At 46.1% G+C, this 16,184-nt stretch overlaps 2 protein-coding genes across 26 annotated transcripts; one reads left to right on the top strand and one right to left on the bottom strand.

The window, feature by feature from the left end:
- Window positions 1-200: 200 nt before the first annotated feature.
- On the top strand, window positions 201-5,032 carry LOC103629672 (uncharacterized). 25 transcript variants are annotated; one of them, XM_035960073.1, is made up of 10 exons: window positions 209-546; window positions 618-705; window positions 1,082-1,223; window positions 1,321-1,588; window positions 1,916-1,978; window positions 2,322-2,386; window positions 2,995-3,059; window positions 3,205-3,321; window positions 3,456-3,731; window positions 3,809-5,032. In XM_035960073.1, the coding sequence occupies exon 10, from the start codon at window positions 3,827-3,829 to the stop codon at window positions 4,964-4,966; it is 1,140 nt and encodes a 379-aa protein (XP_035815966.1). In that variant the 5' UTR covers window positions 209-546; window positions 618-705; window positions 1,082-1,223; window positions 1,321-1,588; window positions 1,916-1,978; window positions 2,322-2,386; window positions 2,995-3,059; window positions 3,205-3,321; window positions 3,456-3,731; window positions 3,809-3,826; the 3' UTR covers window positions 4,967-5,032. The 25 variants fall into 25 exon arrangements, with proteins under 25 accessions (XP_035815964.1, XP_035815966.1, XP_035815958.1 ...); XM_035960065.1 differs by lacking the exon at window positions 618-705 and adding an exon at window positions 1,732-1,786 and having other exon boundaries at window positions 210-546; window positions 1,086-1,223; window positions 2,347-2,386; XM_035960070.1 differs by lacking the exon at window positions 618-705 and adding an exon at window positions 2,087-2,143 and having other exon boundaries at window positions 210-546; window positions 2,347-2,386; window positions 3,205-3,731.
- A 6,439-nt stretch (window positions 5,033-11,471) lies between these two features.
- LOC118472308 (phosphoglucomutase, cytoplasmic 2-like) lies at window positions 11,472-15,611 on the bottom strand. Its single transcript, XM_035960290.1, has 16 exons — window positions 15,521-15,611; window positions 15,210-15,323; window positions 15,031-15,093; window positions 14,824-14,943; window positions 14,634-14,734; window positions 14,444-14,503; window positions 14,260-14,359; window positions 14,028-14,185; window positions 13,835-13,930; window positions 13,434-13,497; window positions 13,281-13,362; window positions 12,839-13,014; window positions 12,673-12,749; window positions 12,359-12,491; window positions 11,871-12,126; window positions 11,472-11,647 (listed from the first exon to the last, which is right to left on the bottom strand). The coding sequence occupies exons 2-16, from the start codon at window positions 15,309-15,311 to the stop codon at window positions 11,472-11,474; spliced, it is 1,764 nt and encodes a 587-aa protein (XP_035816183.1). The 5' UTR covers window positions 15,312-15,323; window positions 15,521-15,611.
- Between the last annotated feature and the right edge of the window lie 573 nt (window positions 15,612-16,184).

The raw sequence follows: 16,184 nt of genomic DNA, 5'->3' as shown, positions 1-16,184 counted from the left end.
TTTAGGTTTTAGCACCAGTGTAGAATTATAATTTATAATATTAATTTAAATAGTTTTAAAAATAATTTTATCTAATAAATAAAATAACTTATCTAAATGTTTTTTAAAGACTTATAGCTCTAACTCTATAATTTTAGCATCTAATGATTTGTTCAGTAAATCTACCAAAATTGAGCTGAAGCTAGAGCTAAATTTGTCCCAAACTGCCATAGTCTCAATCGTTACCACGTCACCACAGCCGCCTCTCTCGCTCTTCTTTCTTGTCCCGGGCTCCCGGCTCCATAGTCGCCGTTACATCGGACAAGGGATCTTGCGGTGAAGCATCTAATCTGAGCAGTCAGTCGTCCCCCCGCTCGCGGCCGGGCTACTGCTGGTCGTCAAGTACTCAAGTTGTAGGCGTGCAGCCGGGCCGCCGGCCGCTAGCTGCTGTCAGCACGCGCACACAGCAGCAGGGTGGTCGCCCGCGGCCGGTAGCCGGCACGCGGTCGCGACAAGCCGATAGCAACAGCAAGCCAGGCCCAAGTTCAGTCCCCAGAGAGCGGCAAGGTAAATTCCCGAACCCTAATCTTTATTTCAATGTTAAATTCCCCAATCGAGAAATCTCATGTCACTTGCAGAGTGAAGAGGACCAAGACATAAATTCTATTTTTGATGAAGATATGAGAGGCGATGGCGAAGTGGCGAACCGAAACCTTCATTAATTAGGCATTGTTTTACCACTTCCATGTTTTCATCAAGCATGCTGTGGATTTAAGCATGGAATTGAGATATCTTCTAAACTTATGCATTTATGAGCTAGTTTTGTTATCTATCTGTATTAGACCCGGTGTGGCCGTGTGGGAGTGGTATTTGACAAGGTGTTGGTGTACTTTGATGGTAGCCCTAGGTGTGAAAATTAACCAGCTCAGCCATTGACCCTAGGGGAAACGTCCAAAGAGTGGGTGGGGTGGGGGGTTGGGGGCACGATGAGCTCTTAATCACTGCACCGAGAGCCTGCCACAATGCTACTCATTATTTTGAACATCAATCTGCATCTTATGGGTCCTATTGCTGAATTGCGCTTTCTACATTTTGTTGACAGCTAGGTCTGTCATCTTCTCTGGAGGGTTCAGAACCACCGAGAATTAGCTGTCTTTGAGGAGTACAATAGGAATGGATGATGCTCAAGGGTATCAAGAAGGAGATGATCATGACTTAGTGATGCAGAAACAAGAATGGATCAAGTATGCCTTGGTCCCCTTCTACCACCTGTTTGTAGTCATCTCTTCAGTCTGCCAAGAGGAGTTGACTCATATCTCTTGCTGGTGTTTGGCCATACAGAACACAAGACATGCTCAAGAGTAAACTTATTCTTGAAGATGAATTTGCCTGGAGTTTACCTTCGGTGGGCTCAGGTTTAGATGAACCTGAGTGGTGCAAACTGAAGTATATTGGTGGGACTGACATCAGCTTCTTGAAGGAAGACCCATCCACAGCATGTGCCGCGGTGGTAGTCCTCAATGCCGATACTTTAGAAGTTGTCCATGAAGAGTTCAATGTTGTTCGACTGCAAGTGCCATATATTCCTGGTTTTCTTGCATTCAGAGAGGTATTATGCATTTTTGGGCGTGCAATTGTTTTCATAGAAAAATTGCTGTCTTTCAAGTTTCAACCAATAATTAAGTTGTTACCTTTGCTGCAAGAAGTGTGACATGGCCTGTTGCTAACTGTTCGTTCTTACTGCCTCTAAAGTCTAGAGCCAAGGGATTCTAGTATGATCAATCCAAAATCATAGATCTTGAGAAAGGTGCATGTCTTTCAAAAATTCTTTCTTTTGTGTTGTCTGATAAAAATGTATGATATATAATTTCATGTTATTGTTAAACTGTACCAACATGTATGTTGAACAAGCAAACCAATCTATCTATCATTACAGGCTCCAGTTCTTCTTGGACTCTTGGAAAAGGTGAAGATCAATGCACCTCATTTCTGCCCACAGGTAAAATTCATTCGGTTGCTGCAACAAGAAATTTAGTCGATAAAAATCCTTTGCGCTTCAATTGTAACTTGTAAGTGATACCATACCATCACTTTCTAAAATGTTCAGGTTGCATAAGGGGCCAATAGGAAATTAAACAAGGCATATGCTGTTCTTTATTATCATGTAAATACACTCACTGACTACTGGAGCTACACATTTGAAGAATTATACTGTTCAAGCGATTACATTTCATGACTACAAATCATTTTAGTTTTTGAGATGTCTTGCATAATCACCATAGGTTATAACATCTTCTGAATCAATATATCTTTTAACTGTATTTGCCCTTGCCTTTTCTAAGGTTTTACCATTCTGCCCTGCTGCAGTTGCTCATGGTTGATGGAAATGGATTGCTCCATCCGCGAGGTAAAACACATTAATCGCTTGCTGATACTGGCAGTCTCATTTTCACAGTAATGGTTTCAAGTAGCTAACTTGTTGCATATAGCTAGACAGCTAGTTTAATGCTTTATTTGACAATGTTGGCATTTTGTACATGTAAACTTAGATTTTATAGATAGATTGTAAAATAATCTATGATGTGTGCATCGTGTTATTGGATTTCATAAGAACCTTAGTTTTTTTTTGGTAAGGAAACCTGTGCTCATTTTAGAATAGTTTCTCTGTTGCTTCAGAAGATTTGGTATATTGAGAGAAAACAGAAAACTGCCTCAATATATGAATCCTTATTGGAAAGATCCGGTGAAATAGACAATCTTTCTCAACTATGCTAGGCTATTGCTATTAGTATCCATTGAAAATGGAGCATTTTCTGTTTCTATGCTATTTTGAGAAAAAGAATGCCTCAGCAAAAAGACTTGGTGATATGGTTCATCTTGTCTGGTATGCATATAAAATAACCCACAAAGCTTCAGTAATGTAAAATCAACATAATATGTTCTTTATATCTTCCTTACATTGTTTTTTTTAATATATGTCGTTGGGTCACACCCTGTAGCTTCTGCATCCAGCAGGTTTTGGTTTAGCTTGTCATCTCGGCGTTCTTGCAGACATTCCTACTATTGGAGTTGGAAAAAATGTAGGTTACTTCAGTGCAGTAGCGCAGTTTCAACTCACAAGTAGATCTATAAATATCCAGCTGTTGAGAATATTGTCACCGAATTCAATTTCTCAGTGTTCCCCTTCTTTCAGAGAACACTAATCTCAATGTTTCAACTGCATAGCTACATCAGGTAGATGGCCTTAACCAATCAGAAGTTAGAAGACTGCTCGGATCAAAAGAGAACTGCAACAGGGAACTGGTTTTGTTGACGGGACAGTCTGGGACAAAATGGGGCATGGTAATATTGTCGTAGTCGAGTTTTCAGAATCAGAAACAAATATGTAACATGATAGAATTGTCACTTGCGAGGTTGCCGCACCGTAGTTTGTAAAACAGACCGATGATTTCTCTGAATTTGTAAAACATCACCAGGCAAATAACCGACAGCAGTTAATGGCGGCGTCGGCCCAACTGAGCCCGCATCAGAGGACGCGCAGAAATCGCCTCCTGATTTTGTGCGTGGTTGTTTGGGCGGGGCGTGCAATTCCCCGATTCGAGCGGAACTCCTCCCATCCGATCCGGCGGCGGAGGACAATATAAAAGCGAGCCAATCGGCGTCTAGCTGTAGCACCTCTGCGTCTCAAGATTAGAGATCCATTAGCTGTAGCACCTCTGCCTCCCACGAATCGATTCGACGACATCTTGCTGGTGAGCTATCCCCAATGTACAAAATACCTGTTTTGCTTAGATTTTATACTTACGCTTGCGATTTTGAATCATGGCAGCAGGTACAACCTACCATCATGGTGGGCATGCTATTGAACGCCGGCCGCAGCAATGGCCGCGGCGGCAGGAGGACTAGCATCCAGTCACCACCGCAGGTCCTCTCCTCTGTTCCCTTACTCGTCTACGAGTACGAGGATCCCGCCGTTGTTCATCCAGCAGGCTCTACTCCTACCGCTGCCGCAAAGATGCTCATGTACAGCCTGCCTGAGCGGAGCATCGTCTACACGCACGACAGCAGGCCTCAGGCCATGGAGGGCAACTTCTTCAGCACGCCTCAAGGCTGGCTGGTCATCCTTGGACAAGTGACGTCGGAGGCCTCCATGTGGCATCCGCTCACCGGAGAGACCATCACCCTCCCACCCATACACGACGACCACTACATCCCCACCAACTGCAAGTGCCTGCTCACCCACAACTCCGCCGCCCACCCGGACTGCGCCGTGGTGCTCCTCGACGTCGCCGATCCTCTCATGTGGTTCTGCCGTGTCAATGGCGGGGCTGACCGGAGGTGGGGACAGCACACCTACGACATTGGCAACTACGAGTTCCTCGATGAGTTCCGCACCCCCTCTACGCCCACCAAGAAAGTCATCGGAAGCGTCGCCGCGCTTAAAGGGAAGCTGCATTTTTGCTTCATGGAATCGCACCAAAACAAGATGTGCGTCGTTAACTTAGATTTCCCGTCCGATCATGGCCACCCTCCCACAGCAGAGTTCCACGAGTTTGATGTCTCCCCAGAGTTCGGCATCAAGTTTCCTGACGGCATCTGCTCCATCCACTTGGTAGAGTCCATGGACGAGCTTTTTGCCGTCTGCGTCTTCTATGTCGGTTTTGATCCCACCAACGTCAGTGCTGCTCGAATCTTCAAGATGGAGGACTCCTGCGGCGAGGAAACCGTGGCCTGGCACCGGGTGGATGATATCGGTGACAGGGCTTTTCTCTTGACCGGCACCAACATGGCAACTTGGTGCTCTGCAAGCACCAATAACCTCAAAGGCAGCACCCTCTATTTCTTCTTAGACTTCTTACTTGGCGACAGGGATCTATACATCTATGATGTCCAGGAGCAGTCCATGGAGACTGTCCAGGTTCACGACCAGCTAGATTCTAAGGTCGTGCACACAGAACCATACTGGATTAATGTACCTCCGTTTTAGTATTAGCCCATTACATTATATTCTACTATTTTAGTTAATATAGCTTCCTGCTACTCTTTTAGTTAATATTGATTCAGTAAAAATAAATAAATAATTTGCTCCGGTTTTGCTACTATTCTTTCGTGTATGGATGGCTGAGTTGGATGACCTGAATGCATGTATGCATGATTCAGCCAGCCTACAAGGATTATATGCATCAGAAGTAGGGTTGCACTTCTAATGAGGCAGGCCTTGATATATGCATGATTCTACCTGCAGAAGCTCCAAAAACAACGGCAGTGACAAGGCTTCCTGTTTCCTGAAGCAACTTTTACAAACTGGGATCCTGACCATCTTGCTTGCTGTTATGCTGTAGTCCAGTTTTCAGAACATTAAGCGACTCTTTTTTTCTGTACAGTTTTCTATAACAGTAGTTGAAACATGTGATAGAATTCTCGGTTTTGTCACCCGCGAGAGGTTACCGTCGTTTGTAAAAACAGAAAAATCTTTGAGAGAGATTCATGATTATCTATAAGCCTTTTTAATCTCCATTATTAAATTATTACTAGATGCTTGAGGATCGTCTCAAAATAGTTTGATTTATTTCTGTAACATATACGATATCATGCGGACTATTGCACATAAAAAATTGAGCCAAAAACTCAAGATACGCACGAGTAGAGATAAAAAAATGAAGGTTTGATTTAAATTATTACTAGATGTTTGATTTATTTTAATCCAAGCAGGCTCCTTTCGCGCATTCGCTGGGCTCTGGCCTCTGGCAAAGCTACGAGCCCGCCTCTTCGCCCTTTTCTGCTCGCTTTCGCTTCGCCGTTCCAACGCGCTCACGGAAAATAAAGGCCAAGAAGGTGATGGTAGTGGAGTAAAAACACGCGGGGGGAGAGCGACAAGGTTGGTAGAGGACGCGCACCCGGGGTGGAGTGGAGAGCAACAGGAACTCCTGCGGCGAATTCGGGCCCCGAGTATGCCGGTTCAGGCGGCCGCCGGTGGAATTGTGCCAGTCGAGGTGGCCTGCTGGTGCGGCGGGAGTTTGCGAGTAGGGCGGTTCCGGTTTTGAGTGAGCAAAGGTGTTGTTGGGGGCGTGGATCTGGCCGGCGGCGGGCGATGGGAAGGAGGGACTAGGGCTCGATTGGAGGGAAATGCGTGATCCATGGGCGGATGCTTCTCGCAGGAGGAGCACCGGCTCCAGAGCAGGCCAGGTTCGTGCTCTTTGCTTGTCCTAGTCCCCTCTCATGTCAGTGCGCGATGGGTCGCGCGTTTGAGGAGCGTGCGACCTCGCTGGCGTCGTACTCGCCCCCGCCCATTTTGGTGGAGTCGCCTCAAGGGGGAACAATGGATTTTGATTGTTTGGAATAGCCGACTGTAGCATGTTGCTGTTTCTGCTTGTGAGTTCATGTAAAAAGTGATGAGATGTGCCATGCATAGCCTTTTTGGCCCAAAAATTTTCCTGTCCAATGTTGTAGTTTCGTGCACAGCTCCACGTCCATACTATCGCACATTCCCGCATGTGTGTGGGCCTCACCGGTCATGGCCGGTGCGAGGAGAAGGGCACCTTGGATCTAAACGACGGAGCCTAGGGCGACCATGCTCGGCCATGACCATGGCCGGTGCGAGGAGAAGGGCATCGTGGGTGATGTTGTCGCCCACGATGAAGACACTTACAAAGTCAGGCACGGTCCAAACATCCATGTTGCTATCATGTTACTCTATAATATCTAGCTACCTACTCAAACGCTAAACCCATCAAGCTGCACCATAAGGGACATGCTCCCACGGCCTAGGCAGACCGTGCCAGTGGAATTACACGAGAGGTCACCGTTGTCGACGTCATAGCCAAACGCGATGTCGCCGACAAAGATGCTGGGCACACTAGGGCTAGAGGAGCAGAACATGAGCATCTCCTTTCTCATCACGCCAGTCGAGTTGATGTCGTCGCCATAAGCTTAGAGGTACCTACAGGTGAGCTACTGTGATGCAATTATGCCTACTCTAGATGGATAGGAGAGGATCGGTCAGGTTAGATAGGGCCTCTCGGGGCTAGACGATCGTACCATCGCTCCATACATGTGTCCACTATTGTCCCATTCTACACAACATGACAAAGGCAGGACCTGCCCTTTTTCTCCAGCAAGCCCCATGCTCCTCTAAATCTAGGACAAATGTAGCACCACCACCCTTGTACGAGAGACAAAGGAAAACCCGACGAATGGGCTACGAGGAACAAGGGTTGGCAAAAGTAGAGGGTACGAACGAAACTTCCATAGCATCGACCCATCCCGAAAACTTGCAGACGACACTATGCTACCAACTGCATGGTGCCCTTCGGTCAAGATCGGATACCCTCGGGATACGAAGCCCTGTTCTCGCGTAAGCAACAGAGAGTATTCTGATCTAAAAGTGCAACGACAAGTACGATGGCAAGTACAACTCACAATATCGACGCATTGCAAGATCTCATCAACGAAAGACCCTTTCTTTTTTACCTTTTTACGTGTTCCTTGTAAGAGCTCTATTCCTTGTAAGAGATCCTTTCTTGAGCTTTAAAAGGAAGGATCGATCTCAACCACAAGAGAGGATGTGAGACAAAAAAAGAGAGGAGTGAAAGTCACCTAGAGGAGGTGAATAGGGTGAATCTGAAATTTACAAACTTAATCACAACTACAAGTCGAGTTAGTGTTAGAAATAGAAACGAATCCGAGAGAGAGGGCGCAAAACAAATCGTGAGCGAATAAGAAGTGAGACACAAGGATTTGTTTTACCGAGGTTCGGTTCTCGCAAACCTACTCCCCGTTGAGGTGGTCACAAAGACCGGGTCTCTTTCAACCCTTTCCCTCTCTCAAATGGTCCCTCGGACCGAGTGAGCTTCTCTTCTCAATCAAACGGGAACAAACTTCCCCGCAAGGACCACCACACAATTGGTGTCTCTTGCCTTGGTTACAATTGAGTTGATCGCAAGAAAGAATGAGAGAAAGAAGCAATCCAAGCGCAAGAGCTCAAAAGAACACAACAAATCTCTCTCTCTAATCACTAGAGCTTTGTGTGGAGTTGGGAGAGGATTTGATCTATTTGGTTGTGTCTAGAATTGAATGCTAGAGCTCTTGTAAGTAGTTGGAAGGTGGAAAACTTGGATGACTTGAATGTGGGGGTGGTTGGGGTATTTATAGCCCCAACCACCAAACTTGATCGTTGGTGGAGGCTGCTGCCGACGGGCGCACCGGACAGTCCGGTGCGCCACCGGACAGTCCGGTGCGCCACCGGACACTGTCCGGTGCGCGAGCCACGTCACCAGGCCGTTGGGTTCCGACCGTTGGAGCTCTGTCTTGTGGGCCCGCCTGGCTGTCCGGTGGTGCACCGGACAGGCCCTGTAGGCTGTCCGGTGTGCCACCCGCGCGTGCTCTGCTCCTCTGCGCGCGCAGGCACGCATTTAATGCGTTGCAGTCGACCGTTGCACGCGAAGTAGTCGTTGCTCCGGTGTCACTGAGAGCACCTAGAGGGGGGGGGGTGAATAGGTGATCCTGTAAAACTTGAACTTAATGCCACAAAAACTTGGTTAAGCGTTAGCACAGTATTGCCAAGTGGCTAGAGAAGAGTCTTAGCGAAACACAATAACCACAAGAGAATCAACACAGATAGACACAGTGGTTTATCCCGTGGTTCGGCCAAGTACAACACTTGCCTACTTCCACGTTGTGGCGTCCCAACGGACGAGGGTTGCAATCAACCCCTCTCAAGCGGTCCAAAGACCCACTTGAATACCACGGTGTTTGCTTTTCTTTTCTATATCCCGTTCACGAGGAATCTCCACAACTTGGAGTCTCTCGCCCTTACAAAGATGTTCACAAAGAAACACGGAGTAAGAGAGGGATTAGCAACTCACACAGGACACAAAGATCACAACAAATACGCACACACAAGACCCAGACTTAAGCTCAAAAGACTAGCACACTAGAACGGAGCTTAAATCACTAGAATGTCGAACAAGTGCGCAAGAATGGAGTGTGAGTGATCAAGAGTGCTCAAGGAATGCTTGGTATTTCCCTCCATGCGCCTAGGGGTCCCTTTTATAGCCCCAAGGCAGCTAGGAGCCGTTGAGAGCAATTCGGGAAGGCAATTCTTGCCTTCTGTCGCCTAGCGCACCGGACAGTCCGGTGCATCACCGGACACTGTCCGGTGCGGATTTCCTTCCTTATTTGGCGAAGCCGACCGTTGGCAGCCTTGGAGCCATTGGCGCACCGGACAGTCCGGTGCCCCCTCCCGACCGTTGGCTCGGCCACGTGTCTCGCGCGGATCGCGCAGCCGACCGTTGGCCCGGCCGACCGTTGGCTCACCGGACAGTCCAGTGAATTATAGCCGTACGCCGTTAATTTATTTCCGAGAGCGGCAAGTTCGCTTGAGCCAGCCTGGCACACCGGACATTGTCCGGTGCACCCAGATAGAGCTAGCTTTGGCTGAACAAGGCCATCTCTTCTCCAATTCGATTTCTCCTGTTTCCAGCACTTAGACACAATACATTAGTCACTAAAACAATGTACTAAGTCTGAGAAACATACCTTTATACTTGATTTGTACTTTGTCCACCATTTGACACTTAGGCACTTGTGTTGGACACTAAATCACCAAAACACTTAGAAATGGCCCAAGGGCACATTTCCCTTTCAATCTCCCCCTTTTTGGTGATTAATGCCAACACAACATAAAGCAAGTAGAACAAGTACAAAATCAATTCAAATAAGAACTCAAATTTGTTTTGAATCAAATTTGGCATATATGGATCATTCTTTGCCACCACTTGGTTTGTTTTTGCAAATCAAACTCAATTTCCTATCTCTAAGTCAAACGCACATGTTGAAACATAAAGAGAGATATTTCACGAAAAATTGATCAAGGATTCAAAAACTCCCCCTTTTTACCATAATTAAACCTTCTCCCCATAGGAGACCAACTTTCGACAATAAGAGCAATTAAGAGTATTTTGACAAACAAAAACTCTAACTCTATTATTTTCAAAATTCACAAGTGGTAGCCGATCCATTTATTGCTTTGGCCTTATTTTCTCCCCCTTTGGCATCAAGCACCAAAACAGGATCAATTTTGGCCCTTTAACCCCATTGCCTCACCAAAAATCTTCAACTAAGAGTAAAAGGCAATAAGAGTACTAAGATGAACTTAGAAGAAGTTACTCGTTCATCGGAGTGCAGTGGACGTCTTGCATGGTCCAAGTTCACCTTTTCCCTTTCAATCCTCCTTTGAGACTAAATTAAGCAAACTCAAGCACACAGTTAGTCTCAAAGGGTCAAGTTGTAGCACATCTCCCCCTAAATTTGTGCATCACTTGCAAATGGACTTGTAAGGTCCGGGGAGTGCTTGTACAATTTGAGCACCACAAATAAACAACAAAATGCATAAGGAACATGATCAAAGGCATAAACACATGTATGCTATAAATCAATCCAAGTTCCGCGAATCTAAGACATTTAGCTCACTACGCAACTTGCAAAAGGTCTGCTAATCTAAAGGCTTGGTAAAGATATCGGCTAGCTGGTTCTCGGAGCTAACATGAAACACTTCGATATCTCCCTTTTGTTGGTGGTCTCTCAAAAAGTGATGCCGGATGTCTATGTGCTTTGTGCGGCTGTGTTCAACAGGATTATCCGCCATGCGGATAGCACTCTCATCTGTACTAACTATTAAGACTGGACTGTAGACTGCCCCCGCCTAAACTTCCCGCCGCGACCCCCGCCAACCGCCTGCCGCGACCCGTACGCCGCGACCCTCGCCCGCCGCCAACCGCCCGCTATCTCGGGGCTGGAGGTTGCGGCCCAGGGAGCTGCCCTCCCCACCGGACGCGCCGCCCCGTGGCCCAACGTGCGTCGCCGGGCGCGGGAGAACGCCAGTGCCGCCCTGCTCAACCTCGTCGGCGCCCAGGTCTTCTTCCTCCCAGACGACTGCGTCTCCTTCCGTCAACCGTCAGTGCCTCTGCAGCCGCGGGCGCGGCCCCCTAGCTCGCCCCCACGCCGACGCGGGCGCAACCTCTAGCCCCATTTTCATCTCCTACCTCGCGCTCCCTAGATCCAACGCGTCGCCACCGTCCAGGGGCCGCCACGACGCCCGAATCCCCTGTCGGCGCGGCCGCCCCACCCCTCCGGTGACCACGCCGTCGACCTCGGATCTGGCATGGCGCCCCTCCTCTCCTTGGCGACGCCGTTACCCCCCCCCCCCCCACACACACGGCACCGAACGCCTTGGCGACCTGCTCGACCACGGCTGGGCGTGGCCCGATCGCCAGTTCATGGCAGCCGGATTCGACGATGTCGTCCTCCTGTGGGAGGGAGACGACGAGCCGACGGGGGCGGTGAGGGCGAGGAGGATGGGGCCAAGAGGAGGACAGACCGGATTACCGGACTCGACGCCGCTTCCCCCTGCGCGCATCGCGCCTGCTCTCCCGAGCCTGCCCCCCGACGCACCGACGCGCAATCGCGCGACCCCTAAGGCCGATGTTTCGTGGCTACAGAGGTGGGCGCCCTACGACCTCGACCCCTCCCATCCTACGGCAGCTCTGGCCCCCATCCCGTTCCTGACCAAGTCCATCGACCGCATCGGCCACCGCCTCTGCAACCTCGCCCTCAATCCTGAAGTTGACAAATTTGTGAAGCATGGAATCCACAAGTGCCACCCTCAGTCCTGTTGTAGAAACAGGAAATGGTCATACTACACTGTTGAATGTTGATGGAAGCAAAATCACAGCGTTCACGAGGTAATGTTGCTAGCCATGCTGTTGGGTTATCTGAATCCTCCAGCCAGCCCACCGTTTCTACTGTTTGCAAGCCAACAGCCGGCCATATTTGTGCTGATGAGGATACGAGGCAGAGGTCTTGTGATACTAATGAATCTTGCGGTGCATTACCAAGTTCCTCCAATCCTACAGTTGAACCTTTGCCTTCAAATTCTCTGGGGAATGCTATTGTTGATGGTATGTCACAAGGAAGTGCTGAAATGGACTGTTCAGATGATGATGTTAATACTGTTTCACGAATTCCAACTACCAGTGGAGCAAGGGCCTCCTGTGAATCCCTGCCGGTCTTGGAGGAATCCTTCTCGTATTGCTCGATGTAGACACGGATGGTGGCACCAACAGAACCGGTTCTGGAGAGACGGAACACCTAGAACGCCAAAAATCCATGTTAGCTCACCAGCACAACTTGTGGCCAGTATGATATAGTCAGATATCTCAAATATATCCATGACCAAGGCTCAGACTTATCATGTACTGACTGATAATATTGCAAAAAAAAGATGTACAGTTGACCACGGAACAAGGTTTTCACCCCAGACCCTTTGTTTTGGTTCAAGACATAAAATAGAGGATATCTGAAACAATACAGGTCTACATACCAGTCGTGAACCATCTCCGAAGAGGTATCGGATGCCCTGGTTCTTGGCCACAGAGCCATCAACATGATCCTTGTACTCAAACTCGACAGCTGCAACTACTTCAGAAACATCAGACCGGATCTCCTTGATCAACCTGACAAAGAGATACTTTAGACATGGTTCTAAAAAGTTCAAGTTTGCGATTGCTTGAATTGATATATACACAGGAGTACTATCATAATTTTTTGAAGTTGATATATACACGGGAGTACTTGGACATGGTTCTAAAAAGTTCAGGTTTGAGATTCATGTACATTTGAAAAAGTTCCACTTACTTGTTAACATCAGAAAGTGATGACTGCATGCTTACTAGGTTTGCCATCAGCTCCTTAGCAGCCCCAGCATCGACATTCTTCACAAACAAACTAATGTATTTAGAATGATATATATCTGAAACATGTGGTACATATATGCAAGGCACATGTGAAAAAAAGGAAGTACCTCATAGTCATATCGTGAGTAATAATGGCGACCATATGTGGCCCAATGCTGACGGACAATATCTTCAACAGTGACAAGCTTATCTCCTCCAAGGTTGTCCTTATTCTTGAAAGCAATAATAGAAAGCCATGCAAGCACAGCCCAGATGCCATCTTTCTCACGAATGTGGTCAGACCCTAGCCAAAGTAGTACATATAAACATCTCAATAATGTATATACCAAATACCAACAAGTCCTTGATTTTACTATGGGTTGGATTCATGACCACCAACTCAATAAAAGGGCGAGAGAGCTCACTGTCAGAACACAAGAAGTGATTTGCCCCATTCATATACCACATGATAACACAATTTACCCATCTAACATGACAATACAAGAGGTGGTGACATGTTTACTATGTGATTGGCATGTATAGAAATGATAGCCAGAAGCCAAATATTACCAGTGCCAAAGCTTTCTTCACCACAGATTGAGCACATTCCAGCATCCATCAAATTCCCAAAAAAATTCCACCCAGTAGGCACCTGAAACATGTTTTTTATGTTAGATTTATCTGGCATTCAAAATCTTGCAAACCAAAGTTTTAACACTTTACCTCAAAGAACTTGAGATTCAAATTCTTTGCAACAACATCAAGGGCAGCTGATGTTGGCATGCTCCTGCATTTACAACATTGGATTGTCGTAAGTAGCCTATCAGTGCATAGAGAATTTTTAAATGCATCTAAGGTCAGATAGCTGCATACAAGTGGGGATCAAAAGGTTGGCATTAGCAGAAACTGTGTTCCAGATGGTATTATTGCTGATATGTTAAGCAGATTTATTGAGCAGAACGCTGCCGAACTTAAACAGATGCAGAACCAATGTAGAGGGAAACATGCATTTTTATTGCAGACTGCAGTGGTGCTTACCGCTTGGTGCCTACACTGAGAGTTCTTACAATAAAAATATATCTAGATGTTATATTAGCAGCACAATATGGAGGAGAGCTTTTTACCTGGCAACTCCCTTCAGGCCAGAAGCAAAGTAAGGAATTGATTGAACAGCATTGGCCGCGATAATGGCAACAGAGTCTGATGGTGTCACAAAGAATCTATAACAAGGCAAAGGGGAAGCATCATGAATTCCTTGAGCTTATCTAGAATCCAAAACAAATTTTCTACATAATAAGATACTTGTACAGATCATACCTTTTACCCAGAATCATGTTGCGGTCAGCATCTCCATCAGCTGCAGCACCAAATTCAGGAGGTTCAACATTTGAGGATGACTTTCCAAGACCCATCCGTTCAACCAACTCTTTTGCATAGGTGAGGTTAGGATCCGGATGACCACCTCCAAAGTCCTCCTGCAAAAACAAAAGTGATGAATTCCCAAGCCATATTTTAAGTAGAAACTTGTGACAATAGAAGAACTCATTACTTTTGGGACACAATTCAACAGTGAGCTTTCATCAGCACCAAGCTCTTCCACAAAGATGTGTTTGGCATAAGCTCCAGCAACACCATGGAGCACATCATAACTGTAAGTGCAAAGAAAGATTTTGGATGTGTTACAATAATACTATTACGGTAATGTTAACATGGTTGCAGTCATAGATGAATACCAGAATGTAAACTTTGGGGAGGTCAGCAGCTTTTTTATTGCTTCGAAGTCAAAAATTGTCCTGAAATTGATGGTGGTAATTAAATCATTAAGTTCCCTTGCTACATAACATGATCCAAGTAACAAGTAATGATATAAAGCATGGAATCCTCACTTCAATGAAACGAAACAGGAAAGAACAAGCTACTCACTTCATTAACTTTATGTAATTTACACTAGAGTCAAAGACATCCACATCAAAGGGGCCTTCGGGTTCACTGAAACTGGTGACACCGACAACAGAAATATCAACCTGCAGTAGTAAAGTGGGAGAAAATGAATATTCCACTAACCTGTCAAAGAAACAGAGAAAATACTTGGCAGGTTGGCACTGAATCATACATCTGGAAGGTCTTCAGAGATGAGGTATTCAGAGATTGTCGTTGTATTAGAGAAAATCTTGTCGGTAACGGATTCAGGGGCAGGTCCACCATTTCCCATATTGTATTTGATACCGAAGTCCTGGAAAGTTCAGTGAGGCGTATTCAATAACATAGAGCATGTGTGGCACTTGATTTGCAACAAAGATACTAGCAGTAAACTTGGTACCTCCTTAGGACCACCTGGGTTATGGCTCGCTGTCAAGATGAAGGCACCAGTAGCCTTTGATCCCTTTTGTTCATGTGTTTATAAACCAACAGTCAGGTTATTCATTAGACATTATAAAGGAATAACAAGTAAATATTCATACTGCTAAAGACTGTCCTTCATTAAGAAATCAAACTTACATCTGCACCAATTCTTTCACGGATGACAGCAGATACAACAGGAGTAGACATGAGACTGTTTTGTCCAACCCAAACACGTCTTACTCCATTGGCAGCAGCCATTTTTGTTATGATCTGTAACAAGCAAAATCAATGGGATTCTATGTAGCTCATGAACACCAAGTCTATTAAAAAACTCAACCTCAGGGAGAAGACAACAATGTTACATCTGCATCGGAATTTAAGTCTACAATAGCTACTATCAAAGCAGTATAAAAATTATAAAATGGGGTTAGAAAATATATAAGGGAGATGGTACTATTCTAAATCACCTGAACAGCATCTTTTGAGAAATAGCGGCCATCACCAGAGACAACAATGGTTGCACCTATAAGAAAGGAAAGGAGACATGACTAATTAGCAACAACTGCAGAGAGAGAACGGAGGTCATAAAAAATGGTCTCCAACAATATCCATTTACAAACATAGTTGTTTCATAAACTAAATTATTTGAAAGGAATCAAAGTTATATGATATGATCATTTTAGAATTTGCATGATTAAGAGAGCTGACACAATTAGATAAGGACATGAACACATATGAAATTTTACCAGTTATATTTACCAGTCATCCATGAAAATTTAAAATGACAAAGATGTCATATATAGAAAGGAAAAAAACAAGAAACTACCAATATACTCACTATCGGAAACTTCACACAAACAACATCATACCCCATACATCAACTTCATTCTTCAACTCCATATTAACTGTACTGCCATGAGGCCTTGACACCAAGACTACGGCCCCATCACACACTGTGACCCCACATGACAGTTATTTGTGCCCCAACGACCAGTCAAACCCAAGAGTCCACGGCCACGCACCGACTCTCAGAGACGAAAGTCTTGAGCCATCCCATCCGTCCACTCATCCTACCAACGGCGCGGATCCCTCCTCTCTCGACGCCAGCCAGATCCGCCCTCCACTCGGGGA

This window comes from Zea mays, chromosome 6 (assembly GCF_902167145.1).
Source record: "Zea mays cultivar B73 chromosome 6, Zm-B73-REFERENCE-NAM-5.0, whole genome shotgun sequence".
NCBI classification, from domain to species: domain Eukaryota; kingdom Viridiplantae; phylum Streptophyta; class Magnoliopsida; order Poales; family Poaceae; genus Zea; species Zea mays.
The sequence above is the reverse complement of the archived record's forward strand: the minus strand, read 5'-3'. Positions and strand labels throughout refer to the sequence as shown.

What these genes read in the sequence shown, in the direction of transcription:
- LOC103629672 (XM_035960071.1), top strand. Translation starts at nt 3,827, where the DNA reads ATGGTGGGCATGCTATTGAACGCCGGCCGCAGCAATGGCCGCGGCGGC.
- LOC118472308 (XM_035960290.1), bottom strand. Translation starts at nt 15,311, where the DNA reads ATGGCTGCTGCCAATGGAGTAAGACGTGTTTGGGTTGGACAAAACAGT. An exon ending in TGTTGAATTGTGTCCCAAAA is followed by an intron (nt 14,186 to 14,259) that starts GTAATGAGTTCT and finishes TTGTTTTTGCAG; the next exon opens with GAGGACTTTGGAGGTGGTCA. An exon ending in TGAAGAAAGCTTTGGCACTG is followed by an intron (nt 13,015 to 13,280) that starts GTAATATTTGGC and finishes TACTTTGGCTAG; the next exon opens with GGTCTGACCACATTCGTGAG.